General features: G+C 43.2%; 1 protein-coding gene across 2 annotated transcripts in view; it reads right to left on the reverse strand.

Annotated features, from left to right (window-relative positions):
• Positions 1–3,663: 3,663 nt before the first annotated feature.
• HAPSTR1 (HUWE1 associated protein modifying stress responses) overlaps positions 3,664–15,350 on the reverse strand; it is a 28,023-nt gene continuing 16,336 nt past the window's right edge. Inside the window, exon 4 of one of the 2 annotated variants that reach the window (XM_080830000.1) lies at positions 3,664–6,141. In XM_080830000.1, coding sequence (XP_080686126.1) covers positions 5,897–6,141 — 245 coding nt within the window. In that variant the 3' untranslated portion in view covers positions 3,664–5,896. Of the gene's footprint in view, positions 6,142–9,319; positions 11,443–15,350 lie in introns of those variants that run through there. The other variant, XM_080830001.1, reaches the window with a different exon arrangement.

A 15,350-nucleotide genomic window follows, 5' to 3' on the forward strand; every position in this document is an offset into this window, starting at 1 on the left:
AAACGAAGGAAAGCCACAGCCCTCACCCAACAGGTACACTTGTGGTATGCCAGAGGTCTGCACCAAAAGCCTTTGCAAAGCAAACACCCCCTCAACCTGGGTTCAAAGGGTGTGCTACGGGCCCCCCTCTCCCCACCCAAGGATTCAGACCCAGTGAGGCGAGGCCTCCTGTACTTGCTGGCCTGTGGCATCTCCTAGGGTAGGTACTCAGTCTGTCTGAAAACAGGGTCACGCTCACATGTGGACAACTTCTGCCTTGAAAACTAACCACCTCACAGCACAAAAGCTTCACTGTGTGTTTAATACCGATCCCTCTGGCTTTAAACTGTGCCGGGACACGGTGCAATCAGTCCATTTCCAACACTGGAGACTCTAAGTTCATCTCCCACAATGACTTATGCCCCCCCACCAAGCGTATTACCCCACACTATTTATAAATAACCATCAATCAACCTGCATATTTTGTAATGGCTGCATACACGAAAGAAAATTATTAGGAGGGTTGCTCTTCGAAACTATTCAGTTTTGGGGTACCTGGGTGGCTCAGTGGGTTAAGCCTCTGCCTTCAGCTCAGGTCATGATCTCAGGGTCCTGGGATCGAGCCCCGCAGCGAGCTCTCTGGTCAGTGGGGAGCCTTCTTCCCCCGCCAACCCCTGCCTGCCTCTCTGCCTACTTGTGATCTCTCCCTCTCTATCAAATAAATAAAATCTTAGAAACAAAAAAACAAATAAACAAAACCATTAGGTTTTTACCTTTGGGGAGGACAAATTACACAGGCCTTCATTTTTTTTTAAAAGATTTTATTTATTTGACAGGCAGAGATCACAAGTAGGCAGAGAGGCAGGAAGAGAGAGAGAGGAAGAAGCAGGCTCCCTGCTGAGCAGAGAGCCCGCCGCGGGGCTCGATCCCAGGACCCTGAGATCATGACCTGAGCCGAAGGCAGAGGCTTAACCCACTGAGCCACCCAGGCGCCCCTAATGTCTAACATTTAAATTACAAAAATGCATGTATGTTAGTTTTTCTTAATGTGCCGTTGCAAAAATTATCAGCCACATCCCAGAGCGCTTCAAGGGCTCCCCTGACAGGGAGGCAGACTACAGGTGTAGATGTAAATGCCCCCAAGGAATTCAGGTCATTGAGATTCACATCCTTTTTTGAATTTCCAATATACCTACTTCACAGACGATGAAACCGGCCCAAGGAGGCAAACTTACCCAGGTCCTCACACCCAGTTAAGTGGTGGAGTCAGCATTCAAATCCACAGGATTTCAAGCAAAGATTCTTCCTTCAGACAAGGGGGCAAAAAGCAAATGAAAATGGTAAGATCACCCTGCCTACAATGGTAAAGATTCCCGACACTGGCTCAGAAGTAGGGAGAACCCTGGGGATGCTTTCATTAACCGGTACTTTGCAGAAGGTCCTTTGGTAGGGCCCATTAATAATTTACTTTAATATTTTAAATATGAATTCCTTTGAACAGACCACTTTTACCTGCAGAAATGGAGCCCACAGAAACTTAAAGAAACTGTATACAATGTTCACTGCACCACTGCTAATTATGAGAAGCTAAAGGCCCATCCATACAAGGGAGGACCATCCAGTCCTAAAGTAATCAGCATATATATATATATATATATATATATATATATATATATATATATAATCAGCAGAAAAGATACAGCCGTGTGGCCAGACTTTGGGGAGTTTTCAGTGTTTCTTCAAGGCATTAATGTCATACAAACGCAACAGAGAGGTCCTCGGGAACGCAGAAGAGCATCAGTGAGACTTCCAAGTTTTCCCCCAGGACCACCCGATCCGTGCTGCACCCTCCAAATCCGTCGGGTGTCCTACCTAGGCTGCCGTCTGCTGAACTTCACAGAGAAAGAGCCGGTGTGTAGCAGGAAGTTAAACCCTGGATCTCAGCACGTCACATGCATCAGTGCAAACACAGAGTGAGAGGACGGCCAGCCTCGGGGTGCGAGCCTGCTGCTGGCCCAGATGTCGAACGGCGCACCAGTAGGAACACTGCGGTGAGGAGTCTGCACGCTGGCGGTGGTGGGGTCAGGTCACCTACCACCACAGTGGTAACAGCTTTCAGGGAGGGGGAGCAGGTACTGCGGACATTTGACCACAACAACCGCCTTTAACTAAATTAAACGGATGAACCTTCGGTTTCTTGTGGCTTTAGAAATAAACAATGGCTTCTCTGGCAGAACCTTTCAAGTCACCTTCCCAACCCCAGAGAGTCCAGGATGTATCTCTGAAGACCCCCCCACACCCTGTAAGTAGACACACGTAGGTAGTGTATCTCATGAAGCAGCAGGCTCTAACAAGCACTATGGAATCAAAGGCAATGGGTGAGGTCAATATACTTACTCACCGTGCCCCTCAAAAAGTCATGCCGGGGGCGCCTGGGTGGCTCAGCCGTTAGGCATCTGCCTTCGGCTCAGGTCATGATCCCAGGGCCCTGCGGTCAAGCCCCACATCGGGCCCTCTGCTCGGCAGGAAGCCTGCTTCTCCCTCTCCCACTCCCCCTGCTTGTGTTCCCTCTCTGGCTATCTCTGTCAAATAAATAAATAAAATCTTACAAAAAAAAAAAAGCCAAAAAATTAGTGATTCACTCATAATACTCTTCCTAAAAGTAACTCTGCAGCCCAACTAGGTCCCCAGCTCCCTCTACTTCCAACCCTCCCGTGGTGTCCTGCACCTTCCCTGCGCTGGGGTTGTCTCCCCCTCTCTCAGGCCTTGGCCACCCCCTCGGACTCACACAAGCAGCAGCCAGCCCCACTTTCACGACTGGAGGGAACCCCTGTGGCCCAAAGACAGAGTTTGGCAAGTTTAATGTGTTCCAATAGCGTGGGGCGGAGGGGGTGACAGGGGGCGGAAAAAATTCAGAGGGCTGGTTCTTTTCTAAAAGTCTGGACTTGATTACATCAAAAAAGTTAATTCAGATGTGATGACCAAAACAAAACTGCAGACAAGCCCCATAGTTTCTCGGTTTTTTAAAATTATTTATTCATTGAATGATTTAAGGTGTGTACCACTACTCCAGTTGGGTAAAACCACATTGAAGAATTTGACTGTGGGTCTTTAGATTCAGCCAAATGCTTTCCATTAATTTTGCTCTATAAAATACTAAACATTATAATTAAGTTTTTAATGCTTCAGCCATGCTCAGAACACTGCAGTATAAGGATGAGCTCAACCCACTCATGCCAAGTCAGGGTGACGGGGACAGATCTAATGAGCCATGATGTCTAAAAGAATCCGAGAATCTAGCTTAAAAGATAAAGGGAGGTTCTGTTCCCCCCAAAGTAAACTGTTAAGTTTTAAGATTCAGCCTATACTGCTCTCAAGAGACTTGGGGGCGGGGGGGGGGGGGGCGGAAATCAATGTTATTAAAAAAAAGTACCACACAATATGCGATCTTCCATGATTTGTTTGCATCTAAAATGGCACAATCAAAGCCTTCAAAAATCTAGCAGTCAGAACTAAGTCTTCCTATGAGAAGGAATCACCTTCCTTTCTACTCCTAGATCTTAGGGTTATTTTGTGCTCAGGGGGGCGCGGGAGAGATCAATGAGACAGAGCAGGCAGACAGGTTACGGTGAGGTTGACAAACAGCATTTGAGATTAAATGCAGTGGAAAAAAGTAACGAGTGCTAAAGTTTTTAAAAAGTTTAATGGAGCCAATAAGGCATATAAATCGTGTTCTGGCAGACATAAGACCTGCTTTCTCTTACCAAAGAAAATGGCACATGTTTTATCAAAATTTGACAATCAAGAGTAAAGGGTACTGAGATTAAGCGTCAGAGCACCAACTAAAACAAAAACAACCAAAAATTTTTTAAAAAATTGTTTTTCAACTCGGAAGGAGGAACTAGAACCAAGGCATAAGGGGGAGGTTTTACAGCTGTTCCTCAATCTCAAAATCCTTTAGGAAGAGGAGTTCTGGCCACTTGTGGGCAACGCTTCACACCACCAAACGCCAATTCCAGAATCTAAATTGACAACGATAGAAAAAGAAAGGTAACTCCAAATGCGTTTCTGGGCATATTCCAAAGGGAAGCTTAAAAGTATTAATAATACACAGGCTTGTCTGTTTCACGTAAAATGACAGATTGCTGTAATTCTTCCTGCTATTATATTCAAACAAAAACTGATCCACTTTTGCAAAAATTTGGAAACACCGCACTTTCGTTCCTAGTTTTAGTACGGAATTGACTTTTTTTTTTTTTTTAAATAAGGGCTAAATCTATAATGAGTACAGAACTTCAGCTCACACATTCCATTCACCTCCCACCCAGTCAATGAATATTATGGTTAACTCAGCAAAGTTTCTTCACAGAAAGATTATTATTAAATGGCTGAAGGAATTGCAAACTTTAACAAAGTGCTGTGAGTAATTACTGGAAAAAACCCTTACACTGATCTGCAATGGTCTTTTCAGGATAAAAACAGGAAGTTAACTGATACTGGACTACAAGTTTGCAAGGAAACATTTTCACTGTCCTACTTGATATATAATATAATAATATGATAGAATAAATTACAGTACCTGGCAGGCTGACATCAGTTCTTCATCTAAAAAAGACTATCATTCAGTTCAAGATATTAAAAATGAAGAGGAAACAATCAAACATGCTCTAAAACATTGTGGCTACAAGAGGTCTTATAGGGACAGAGGATCTACTCGGAACCTTTACTTAGGTCTACCTAACATCTAGAGAGCCTCCATGCGATGCCATCTCTTCCAGAATGAGATTCCAAACTGCACTTGTTAGGGGAGAGGGACTGGAGACGGCTACTTAAGTTCTGACCACGTTATTAGCAGATAAAAGACCTTTATCTTCCACCATTCCAATGGAAACTGCACACAAAGTAGGGCATTCATGAAAAATGTACTACAGGACATAAGAGACTGGAATACCTACCCTCCCCCACCATCCGTCTCCCTCTCGCTAACACTGACCCCAAAAGGAAGCCCATCCTCCAACTTTGTGACCTCTCTACTTCAGGTCCCCCTTGAATGCAGTCTATGTGTTTACATTTACCATAAGGAACAGTACCCTGCATGGGAAGTAGTACTCGTCTTAAAACGGGAGTATTTTAAGCCTACGGGGTCAGTCTGGGGGCAATTTAATAGTATTGCTACTTTTAGAGCGCTAACACACACAAAGTGAATCCGTTAAAGTTCTGTGTATTGATTCAATATTAAGTATTAATTGCATGACCATCATAGCACCTCTTTACATCACACAATCACCAGAATTAGAAACTGCTTGGAAAACGAAAAACAGGGCATAGTCCAATCATTAGAAGTCGCACGCTGTGACTCGAGAGCCCAGGTGCATGATAGAGTGCTGCACAAAAAAAATAAAATAAAATAAAATAAAAAATAATTAAAAAAAAAAAAGGAAGCCTGCAGATTTGACGAGGAAGCCAAATCATGGGTTTGAGATAATTTTAGGAACCTGGCAATACTGTTGAAGCAAAATACTCAACACAGCAGGAAATGGACCAAGGGGGGGGGAGGGGGGGGGCAGGAGCATTCTATAACCAAATAAACATCTGATATTTCCTTTCCCTTTGAGAATAAATACAGTTAAGGTCACTTTTAGCCTTGGAACGGATATATGTTTGCCTATGATGATCTTGCTAATGACTACACAATATCTGATGTCCTCTGCTAGGATTATAGTTTTAAGAAAGCCATAGTTACAAGAGGCATCTACTGTAAATACCTAGAACTTCCTTTTATGGCAACCACTATAGAATTCACTTGTCTTAAACAGTGAACAAGGGAAGATGGCCTCATGTTTCCTTTGCAATAATAGTATATGTTGAGGATCAAGTGGCTTTCAAGCAGCATGGTGGGTGTGAAAATGTTTGCAGTTTAGATCATTCTGTTGCGTTTATGGGTTGGTGAGTCTGTAATGACATCGCCACACTGGGCTGAGGTACGCTTTCTAGTTCCACCATTGTCCAAGTGGAGTGCCATTTCTTCTGATATGAAAGTGTTCAAATCGACATCATGGAGTCCATTTCTCCTTCGACTAGCATTCGATCCACTGCTTACATGTGTAGGAGAGCCTGGGGTACTCGAACGCACGCTTATACTAGCCATTGCACCACTAAGACCTAGGAAGAAGAAAAAAGGTTTTAGAGTTGCTCAATTATGGAACCCTCTCGAAAGCAACCCACTTTACGTTCAATGTCTCATAGGGTCAAAGAAGGTCTCCCTGTTTTCTTAAGGGTGTCATCAGGGAGCAGTTACGTTTTCTTCTGGAAAAAACAAATCGCTGGGCTTTTGCCGTAGGAGAGGTTTCATTGGTAACACTACCAATATTTACAATATTGATAATTACCAATTACTAAAAGCGTATCAGGTTGCAAGCACCATGCCAGGTGCACACATTTATCACAAAACCCTCCCATCTACTCTACCAGTATGTATGTTACTTTTAGCTTATGGCTGAGGTCAGCAGGTGCTTGCTTTTAAACAGGACCGTTTAGTTATGCAGTCACCATCCCCAACAGATCCTTCCAGTGTGTGTATGTGCACACAGGGGAGCAAGCAATCATCTCCAGGCCTGAGTGGGCTTCTTCCAACTACCCCTCCAGATGAGTTGACTTTATAATTTATCATCCAAAACAGCGCACTCTCGAGCCCAAAAAAAGGGGTCACTATTAAAAACTATGCTGGGACATCAAGTACAAAGTCAGTCTGCCCTTGGACAAATCAAGCTATATCATCACCCAAGGTCTGGACTGTATTTGGTAGACACTCCTTTGGACAGCCTAACTTATTACCATATATAATCCCTCAGAGAAGGGAACACAAGGATGGTATAAAAAAATCCTGCTGCTTTCAAGGTTGAATTAAATCCAGAATAGACCCAGCACTCATCGTTGGACACTCATTCCATAGACTCTTGAATAGCTAAGGAGACAAACATAGGTTTCACTCTGAAATATACAGGATAAACCTGTGACAGGCCCAAGGGAGGCAGGAAACATTAACCACAGCGTTGAATTTGAAAACTTCACATCACCAACAGTGGCTGTGCCTTATGAACTTCCCTTTGTTATTCCAGCCTCATACGGGGATTTCGTTATTGCTGGACTAAATTTATAGAATAGGACCTAGCATAATCCATGTTCCAAAAGAACAGAACTTAGATTTTAGAATAAGCTTACAGGTTGGCTTGGTAGGGGCCCATTCTTTCTAATTTTATATGCCCTGTAAATGTGATTGAAATTTGAACATTAAGTCAAGAAAAAATTCTCTACTTTCTACCACATCAAATCTATTACTAAACTCCCTTCCACACTGTTCTTACGCTGCAGATACTCTGAACATGCTCAGGCCCATGGCCTCAACAGTCTTCCTTAATTAGGTTGATCCTATTTTGCAACCCAATTCCCTGCCCGGTACCCAGAAGCCCCCATCACTGTTCTCTCTGTGGAAGATGCGTCCTCCCGCCCCAGTGGTGACCAGGGGAAGGGTGATCACAAGCCCCTCTGCAGCTCCACTCCGTTCCAAGGCTGGTGTCTATTTAAAAAACCTTTATATAACAAAGGCGCTAATCTTGGAGCGCTTCCTGTGTTAGGCACTAGGTACTTTGAAATCGCACCCTCCAAATAATCCTACATCTGTATTACCAGTTGTGCAGATGAGAAACCAAGGTTAAAAGGTTAAGCAAGCGACCCAAGGTCACACAGCCAGTGAGCAAGAGCAGAGACTCAAACTCAAGCCCCAGCGAAGATTTCCCCTTCACTGTGACACTGCCCCTTCTTAAAGTCAACATTTCAGTAGGAAGTGGCGACAGCGTCTAAGGTCTGGCTTGCCTTAGGCTTCACTGAACAGTTAGTTCCTCCCTTCCTGCCCGGAGAGAAGGGATGTGCGCGGCCAGAGCAAAGGACCTGCGGTTCCTTCAGAGGGTTGGGCCTGCGCCTCCCTTCCAACATTTGCTCCTGCCGACTGAGGCCCCCAGTTCCTCCGGCAGCAGCTCCTCCCAGCGGAGGCTTCTTTCCTGGTTCTCCTACCTCTCTCTTGCTGGCTCGTCTTCCCTCCTGTTTGAAACTCTCCGCTCCTTCCTGTTCTCCAGCCTGCCAACTCCTTCCTCAGTGGCCTCTGCAGGCTTCTTCTGCCCCTGACAGGCTGAGGTCACCCAGGGTGGTGCCCTTGACCCCTCAGCTTACCTACAGGCATCGTTTTCCACAGAAGCAGGCATTTCTCCTAAGCTCAAGGACCCATCCATATTTCTAACTGCCTGCTAGACATCTCCAGTGTTAACACCAAAAGGGTACTACACTTCTTCCTCAGCCCAGACCGGTTTATTAAACATACAGGAAAAGAAGGGAAAGAAACACCCCCGGCTCATCTTAATACAGCGCACTAGAATCCTTTGTCTCTTCCCATCGACAGGGTCATTTCCCATCTAACTAATGCACGTGGTGCCTGGCACAAAGCATTCACTGAATTCTGAGAACAGCAGAGTGCTTCCAAGTCCTGCCCATTCTGAAATCCACTGAAATCCAAAGCCGCTGAGGTTCATTCACCTCTCCAACGCCTGGAAACAAACCCAGGTGGCTCTCTTCTCTTAAATCTTTGCCATCAAGTTTTAAAAAACCCAAATACTCCCAATTTTTTTCCAGCTCTCCACCAGTTTGAGGGGAGAGCTGTGCTTTCTTTTTTCTAACCTAGCAGCCCGTAACAAACTACTAAAAGGTGTCCATGAACTTAGACAATAATCTTTTCATAGCTGTTTCATAATGCAAGAAGTCCTGAGGAAATTACCCTGTAAAATGTGGGTCTTCAGCACAAAACTGGGCTACTTCAATAATTAAACTGAGGATCCCTTTATCATTTGAAACCACCAAAAGAAGTCCAACAATCCCCGCCCTTCCCGCCCCTGAAGCCCTCTTGTTAACATGGCAACATGTTTAACACCTAAGGACAAATACCCAAGGCTCACAGAATACTCCACCAGAAGAGAACAGGCACATCAAGCAAATACTTCTATTTTGTTTCCACTGCTATTCTCCATGAAAAAGAAGAGATATTAAGTTATCAATTTGGTCAATTTGAAAATTCCCCAGTAACTGCTAGGAAATAGCAATCTTTTCTCTGTTGGGTGTACGACTCAGGGCTTAGTTTGGAAACTAAAGTCAAGTCACAATGTGCCACATTACCTGCTTCCTATCTACTCTCAGCAGTGCAAATTCTTTTCCAATTTTAGCGATCTAAAATCTTTCCCAAAAAGACTTTTCGTGTCAAAAAAAAAAAAAAATTAAGATGAACAACCAAAAAATATATTATTTTAAACAGCCCAAATTTTATTTTATAAACCAATGACAGCTACTGGAAGATGCTTCAGGAAACCTTAGCTAAGCCACATGAACAATCAGGCCTATACAAGTACAGAGTCTGAACATGCTTCAGAACTAAAAACTAAGTTGTACGGCCCAAGGGCATACAACTTAATTTCTACCAAAACACACTTTTTCAAAAGGGCTATGGGAATATCAATTGACAAAAGCAGCAGAACAAGTAGTATGATTAGACAGAAAAGTCTCAATTGCTTAATACAAGATTAAACTCAATCAGTTTTAAAGTTTCTGCATTCATTTTAAATGATTAGTGTAGGAGTAGGGGTGGGGGGAAAAAAAAAGATTAGGATGATTTCATCATACTTTGAAAAGAAAGCTCCCACTGGAGCTAAAACAAAGGCACAGTCCAGGTTATAGGAATCTAGGTTACATGGTCAATGGTTAAAAGTAGCACATAACTATTATTTTCATACCAAGTTCATGCTTGAGATAGTTAAGAAAATCCTGTTTTCAGAATTAATTACATGTCATTCCAGTTTCCCAGCATGGAGTCAGGTCACAGGCACAGAAAGAGCAAGTGCAGAACCGGTTCACCTCCCTTCCTCCGTCGGCAGCCCGAGGCCTGGGGGCTGTATCTACACTGTCTACTCACTCCCCAACCTCCTTCGGCCTGTGAGGGCAGAGGGCCAGCCCAGGAGGAGAAAATGCGGCTGTCATTACGGTTGATCCACTTAGCACAGGCTCAGGACCCTGGGCAGATCTGCTCCACCAGTTCTCCCATCTCCAGTATGAAAGTGGGGCGGGGGGCGGGGGGGATCTGAAATCCCCACCATTTGAACAGAGTGATAACTTCCTGACTGGAACACCAGGACACTGGCGTTCTTGCATTTCAAATGAATTGCACTATTCAGTGGGTAGCGCTCCCTCTGCAGAGTGGTGTTCTGAGGTTTTAAGCGAGCAAGCACTGTGTGTAAAATGTTGTGTTTTAAATGCACCAGGGAAGAAGTTCAAATCATTAAAAAAGGAATTCTACTAAGACTTTAGTAATTTGAAGTAGATACCACTCCCCACCCCAATATGTAAATTGTAATACTGAATTTTTATTGAAGTAAAGCACACTAAATCAAACCAGTTACAAAGATACATGTGTCACACCAAGAAAACATTTTCAGTTATGCTGACAGCCCAAACGCTTTCAAATTTTTCAAAGACAGTTTTAATGCCATGGGAAAAATGCTCACGACGTTAAAATGAAAAAAGCAAGATACAGTACCATATATGCAGTATGATCTCAACTATGAAATAGTTTTAATATTTATACATTGAAAAAAAGACTGAAAGAAAATGCACCAAACATTTAACTGTAGTTATCTCTATATAGTGGGATAACAAGATATTGAGTTTTTTACTTTTCGGAAATTTTCAAACTTTCCAAGAAACTGGTATTTATAAATCAGGAAACTAGTGGAAAAATTAAACTCAAATGTTAAAGTGCTTCGTAACTACCAGTACTAGGTGAATAAACGGAATGAGGCATGGCTACATGGACTCCTTTTCACGTCAATGAAAAAATGTCCAACAAAATTGTACTGCAAGTTCAAAATCGATTTCATATTACTGACGTTGGTAGCTTTACTTAAGTCCTACCCCAGAAACTTCAGCAGCTAATATCTAATCTTAATATACAGAAAATGCCACTTTTCATCAAAAATGTTAATGCTATGTTAATTGCCTTCATTGTTCTTGTTCTCAAAAGCTGGCTTGAACTAAGGCCATCATTTAGAAATTCCAGCCTGCAGAGGAATTTTAATTAAAGAAGAATCTTTGAACTAATCAATTTTAAGCAATTAAGTGATGAGATTGCTTTGGTGCATTAATCTCTTACATCTTAATTTCCACGTAAGTTTTTAAAATATTTTACTGTTAAGTAACTATCAATGGTGCTGGTATTTCAGGAAGACGCAGACTGCAACAGTCAACAGGCATCTATGAAGTCCCTACTACTGTGTTCCACACGCTGTACCAGAAGTACAAACACGCAAGAGAAGGAAGGACTTCGAAGACGGATGGATCAAAATACCCTACAGGTCAGTTCCAGTTAGTCCTCTGCAACAGAAAGTTACAAGGAGTTTCGTGTATAGCATGCCAACAGTTTAAAAATACTTAACCTAAACATCTGTGTTAGCTATCAAACATTTGTTTCTAAGTATTTAGCTCTATGGATGGAAGGGGACAAGAGTGATAGGGAAAGGGAAAGAAACAGAACCAAGCAAAAATAAATTCCTCTTAAATGTATTGGATCTCAGGTGTCTAGCAAATTCTATCAAGAGGCCTTGTTCTCACCAAAATTTCCTCTTCGGTATCGCTCTAGTGCACATAGGTCCAAGAATGTTTTCCGACAAATTAACAAAAGCTACAAACACCTGTGTGCTCAGAGAACAAAAACCCTATTGGTTCAGGCTGTCTGGAATCCACAGGTTTCCATAAGCACTAGAAGAAGGTGTCAGTTTTATACACTGAATATGACAAACTAGGAATTTGCTTTACATTTTTTCTAGGTAAAAGTTCCTATCTGACCTTTTATGATTTTCTGAAAAAGCCCTATACCCAGTTCCTCCAGATCCAAGAATCTTTCAAGCTATTTAATGATTTAAGAGACTAAGGATCACCATGTATGTAGCCCAGAGACTTTGTTAGGCAAAAAAGGAGCCAGAAATGGAGTTTATTAAACTCCTAGGGCAATGGTACTGTGCCTCAATGTGACTGCCTGTGTTAATATACTTCAAATGCTCTAACAGAATTCTAACAGGCCAGAAAGCCCTCAAGGATATTATGTAACTCATGTTTGTATCACAGGCCCCTACCACTAGCCTCTAATCAACTGTGCTTAGTACTTAGTGTTCAGTAAACGCTGGGCAATGGAGAGGCTACAGAACGACAATACATACTTTATTTTTAAAAGACTACCACTTCCACAGAAGGATCTGAAATGCAGAAATCAGAACTCTTAACACCACATTCACCAAAAAGGGAGGGTTTCAAACCAGAAAAGGGTTCAGATGTCAGACTTCAATACTAAGGAGCTGCTGTCTTAACTAAGTGCTTTCTTTGAAACAACAAACTTTGTTTCTTTCCTTTGTATGAAATTCTCCAGGGCTACATTAAAGGCTAGCCTGCCTAATAAGCCCCTTTCAGTACTTACACCAGGGAATGGGGCAGCCCATTGCCTTTTTAAAACTCGCTAATTAAAACATGAAAGGAACTTAATACTTGGCAAAGTGAGATCCTAAAGCCGAATGCCAATGGCAGCAATTCCCAACAGCACCTATGATGACACAGACTGTACATGCTAGGGGCCTCTGACATGAATGGATGGAATTTTACAGAAGAGACAACCCAGGTCTAGTAAGGTTGGTTCCTAAAACCTTGGTCAAGAATGTCATCAAAATGACATTTGGAAATAAAACCAAGTGTTTCTGATCTGTACAGAAGAGTCTGAACCACAGCCAGGAGCCTACAAAGACCATCTATGAGATGATGTCAATGAGGCAGCTTTGAGTAAGAATGAAGTCTGCCTTGGCATCCAACTGCTTCTCCCAGCCTGGTCTCTTTCTTCCCTTCCATGAACGTATGCCCCATTCCCCTCTGGACCCTTTTCACCTAACCCCCTCCCCAATAATGAATAAAACTCAGAACAAGGAGACCATATTTCAATCTAAGGCTTTCCAGACACAACACTAGCTTGGGTAAGTCAACTGAGAATCTGTCCAACCAGTAGAAAGAGAAAAAGCACCAACTTCACTGGTTTGTATCAACATGAAAAATTTAAAAAAGCTCCAGATCCTAGCAAGTAACATAATAATTAACAGTAAATTTTACATTATCCTTCCCCTCTGGAGTGATATGTGTAATTTAGAAAGCCACCCTTACTGAAAGGGGGGCGGGGGGGAGTATCCTCAGAGGCTATCCAAACTCTAGGTCTACTTTTGCACTGAAATACACCAAGAGGCAAACAGGGTGCTCACAGATCTAAGCAGAAGTCCCCCTTCTCTCAGGGTAAGAAACAGTACAGTGAAAGGGTAGGTAGGTACTTTGCTTAGTTTCTCATTCCATCTAACACCTTACGAAGTTTATCGCCTTTCACAGAGGAGGAGACTGCCTTGCAAAGGTTAACCATCAGGGTGCCTGGGTGGCTCAGTCCTTAAGCGTCTGCCTTCAGCTCAGGTCATGGTTGCAGGGTCCTGGGATGGAGGCCCACATCGGGCTCCCTGCTCAGCAGGAAGCCTGCTTCTCCCTCTCCCACTCCCCCTGCTTGTGTTCCCTCTCTCGCTGTGTCTCTATCAAATAAAGAAATAAAATCTTAAAAAAAAAAAAAAGTTAACCATCTTGCCCAAGGTCATAGTAGGAATGTAGCCTACCTACAAGAAAGCGTAACTACTCTTCCTACTAAAGTGAACCAGAAATACAGCAGGTCATGAACAATTCATCCTCAATCCTACTTAACAAGATTTACGTATGGTGAAAATGCCAAAGACAGAAAATTCATGTATGGACTGATGTCTTCAGAGAAGAAAATTCTTCATTCCCACCCCACCCCACCCCACCCCAGGCCCATGAGGGAGGGACCACAATGTAAAAATGTGTAGGAAGCACAATGGTTAAGAGCATGCACTTTGGAGACAGGCAGATCTGGAATATCTATTCTACCACTTATGAAGCCAAATAAGCCCACTCTCTTCAACAAAATTGCAGTAACTCAAGGCAGTGAGAATTAAATGACAACCTCCTTAGCAGAATGCGGGCATAAAGTAAACACTAACATAGCTGTAATGGTGCATCATCTTCAAGCCCAGTTCAAAACATCAGTTGTTCTAATTTAAGTAAGGAGCTTCCTCTGTAGCTCTCCTAACCTACACACCATTCCTTTTACCCTTGCTGCAATCATCCTGGGATCTGCTGATCCTCAATTCTTCCTAAAGGTTCTCTACCCCCAGTGTGTTGTATCCATCCATGTAACAGACCCCTGAACTCTGTCAACTCAGAACGCACCTATGCCAGTTTCTTCGCCAGATTCTGTTAAAGCCAGGAGCTTTAAGACAAGGCCCTGCCCTCAGGTAGTCCCAGTCTATTGGGAGGGACAGCCAGAGAAGCAAATCCAAACCGGAGACTAAAAGCTCAAGGAAGGCTTCAGAAAGAAGTGCAAGAAAGCTTAATTTTAGAAGAGGTGCTTGATCTCTTTAAGTATAAGCAGGAAGAGGGAAAGATCTGGAAAAGGCCATGGAGATATTCCATAGATGAGACAATATGGCTAAGATATCTGACCCAAGGTCAAGACCCACCCAAGGTCAAGACCCAATCAGAAGGGCCTTATAATGCCATGCTGAGTTCTGACTTCAACCTATTAGCCATAAACAAAAGCTATTTTTCACTGAAGTGACAAGATCAAAAACACTACTCCAGTGGCCCCAGGAAACATGGACAGGCGACTGGGTCATCTCAGGGCCAGGAAGCAAGAGCAGGAAGGAGATTATTCCAGAGCCCAGGGCTCTGGAATAATCTCCTCCAAAAGACTCTTCTCTTAATGCACAGCCAGGCCACACAGTAAAATGTCCCTGTCTGCCTCTGGAATATCTTTACACATACCACATTCATGGCATTAAATTACCCAAGTATGTGTTGGCCTCAACAGAAAAGTACTCGTTCTTCATTTATACATTCCCAGAGACAGCAGAGAATCTGCCATGTGTGCATTTGAATGGCTCAATGAGGACAAGATAGGTATTTGCTAACGGGCTGAAAGAGGCCACAGACATCTATGTGAAAGAGGTCTGCAGGGATGCTGTGATGTGAACATCCACCAGAGGACAATGGTGCACACACACCAGACAGTCAGGAACAGGCTAAACTACAAGTACGGGGCCTTGTGGGAGGTGGTTAGGGCTTAAGATCTGGGGAGTGTAGGGGACACCTGGGTGGCTCAGTCAGTTGAGCAGCTGCCTTCCAGTCAGGTCACG

Source organism: Martes martes (genome assembly GCF_963455335.1).
Source record: "Martes martes genome assembly, chromosome: 18".
Taxonomy (NCBI): Eukaryota; Metazoa; Chordata; class Mammalia; order Carnivora; family Mustelidae; genus Martes; species Martes martes.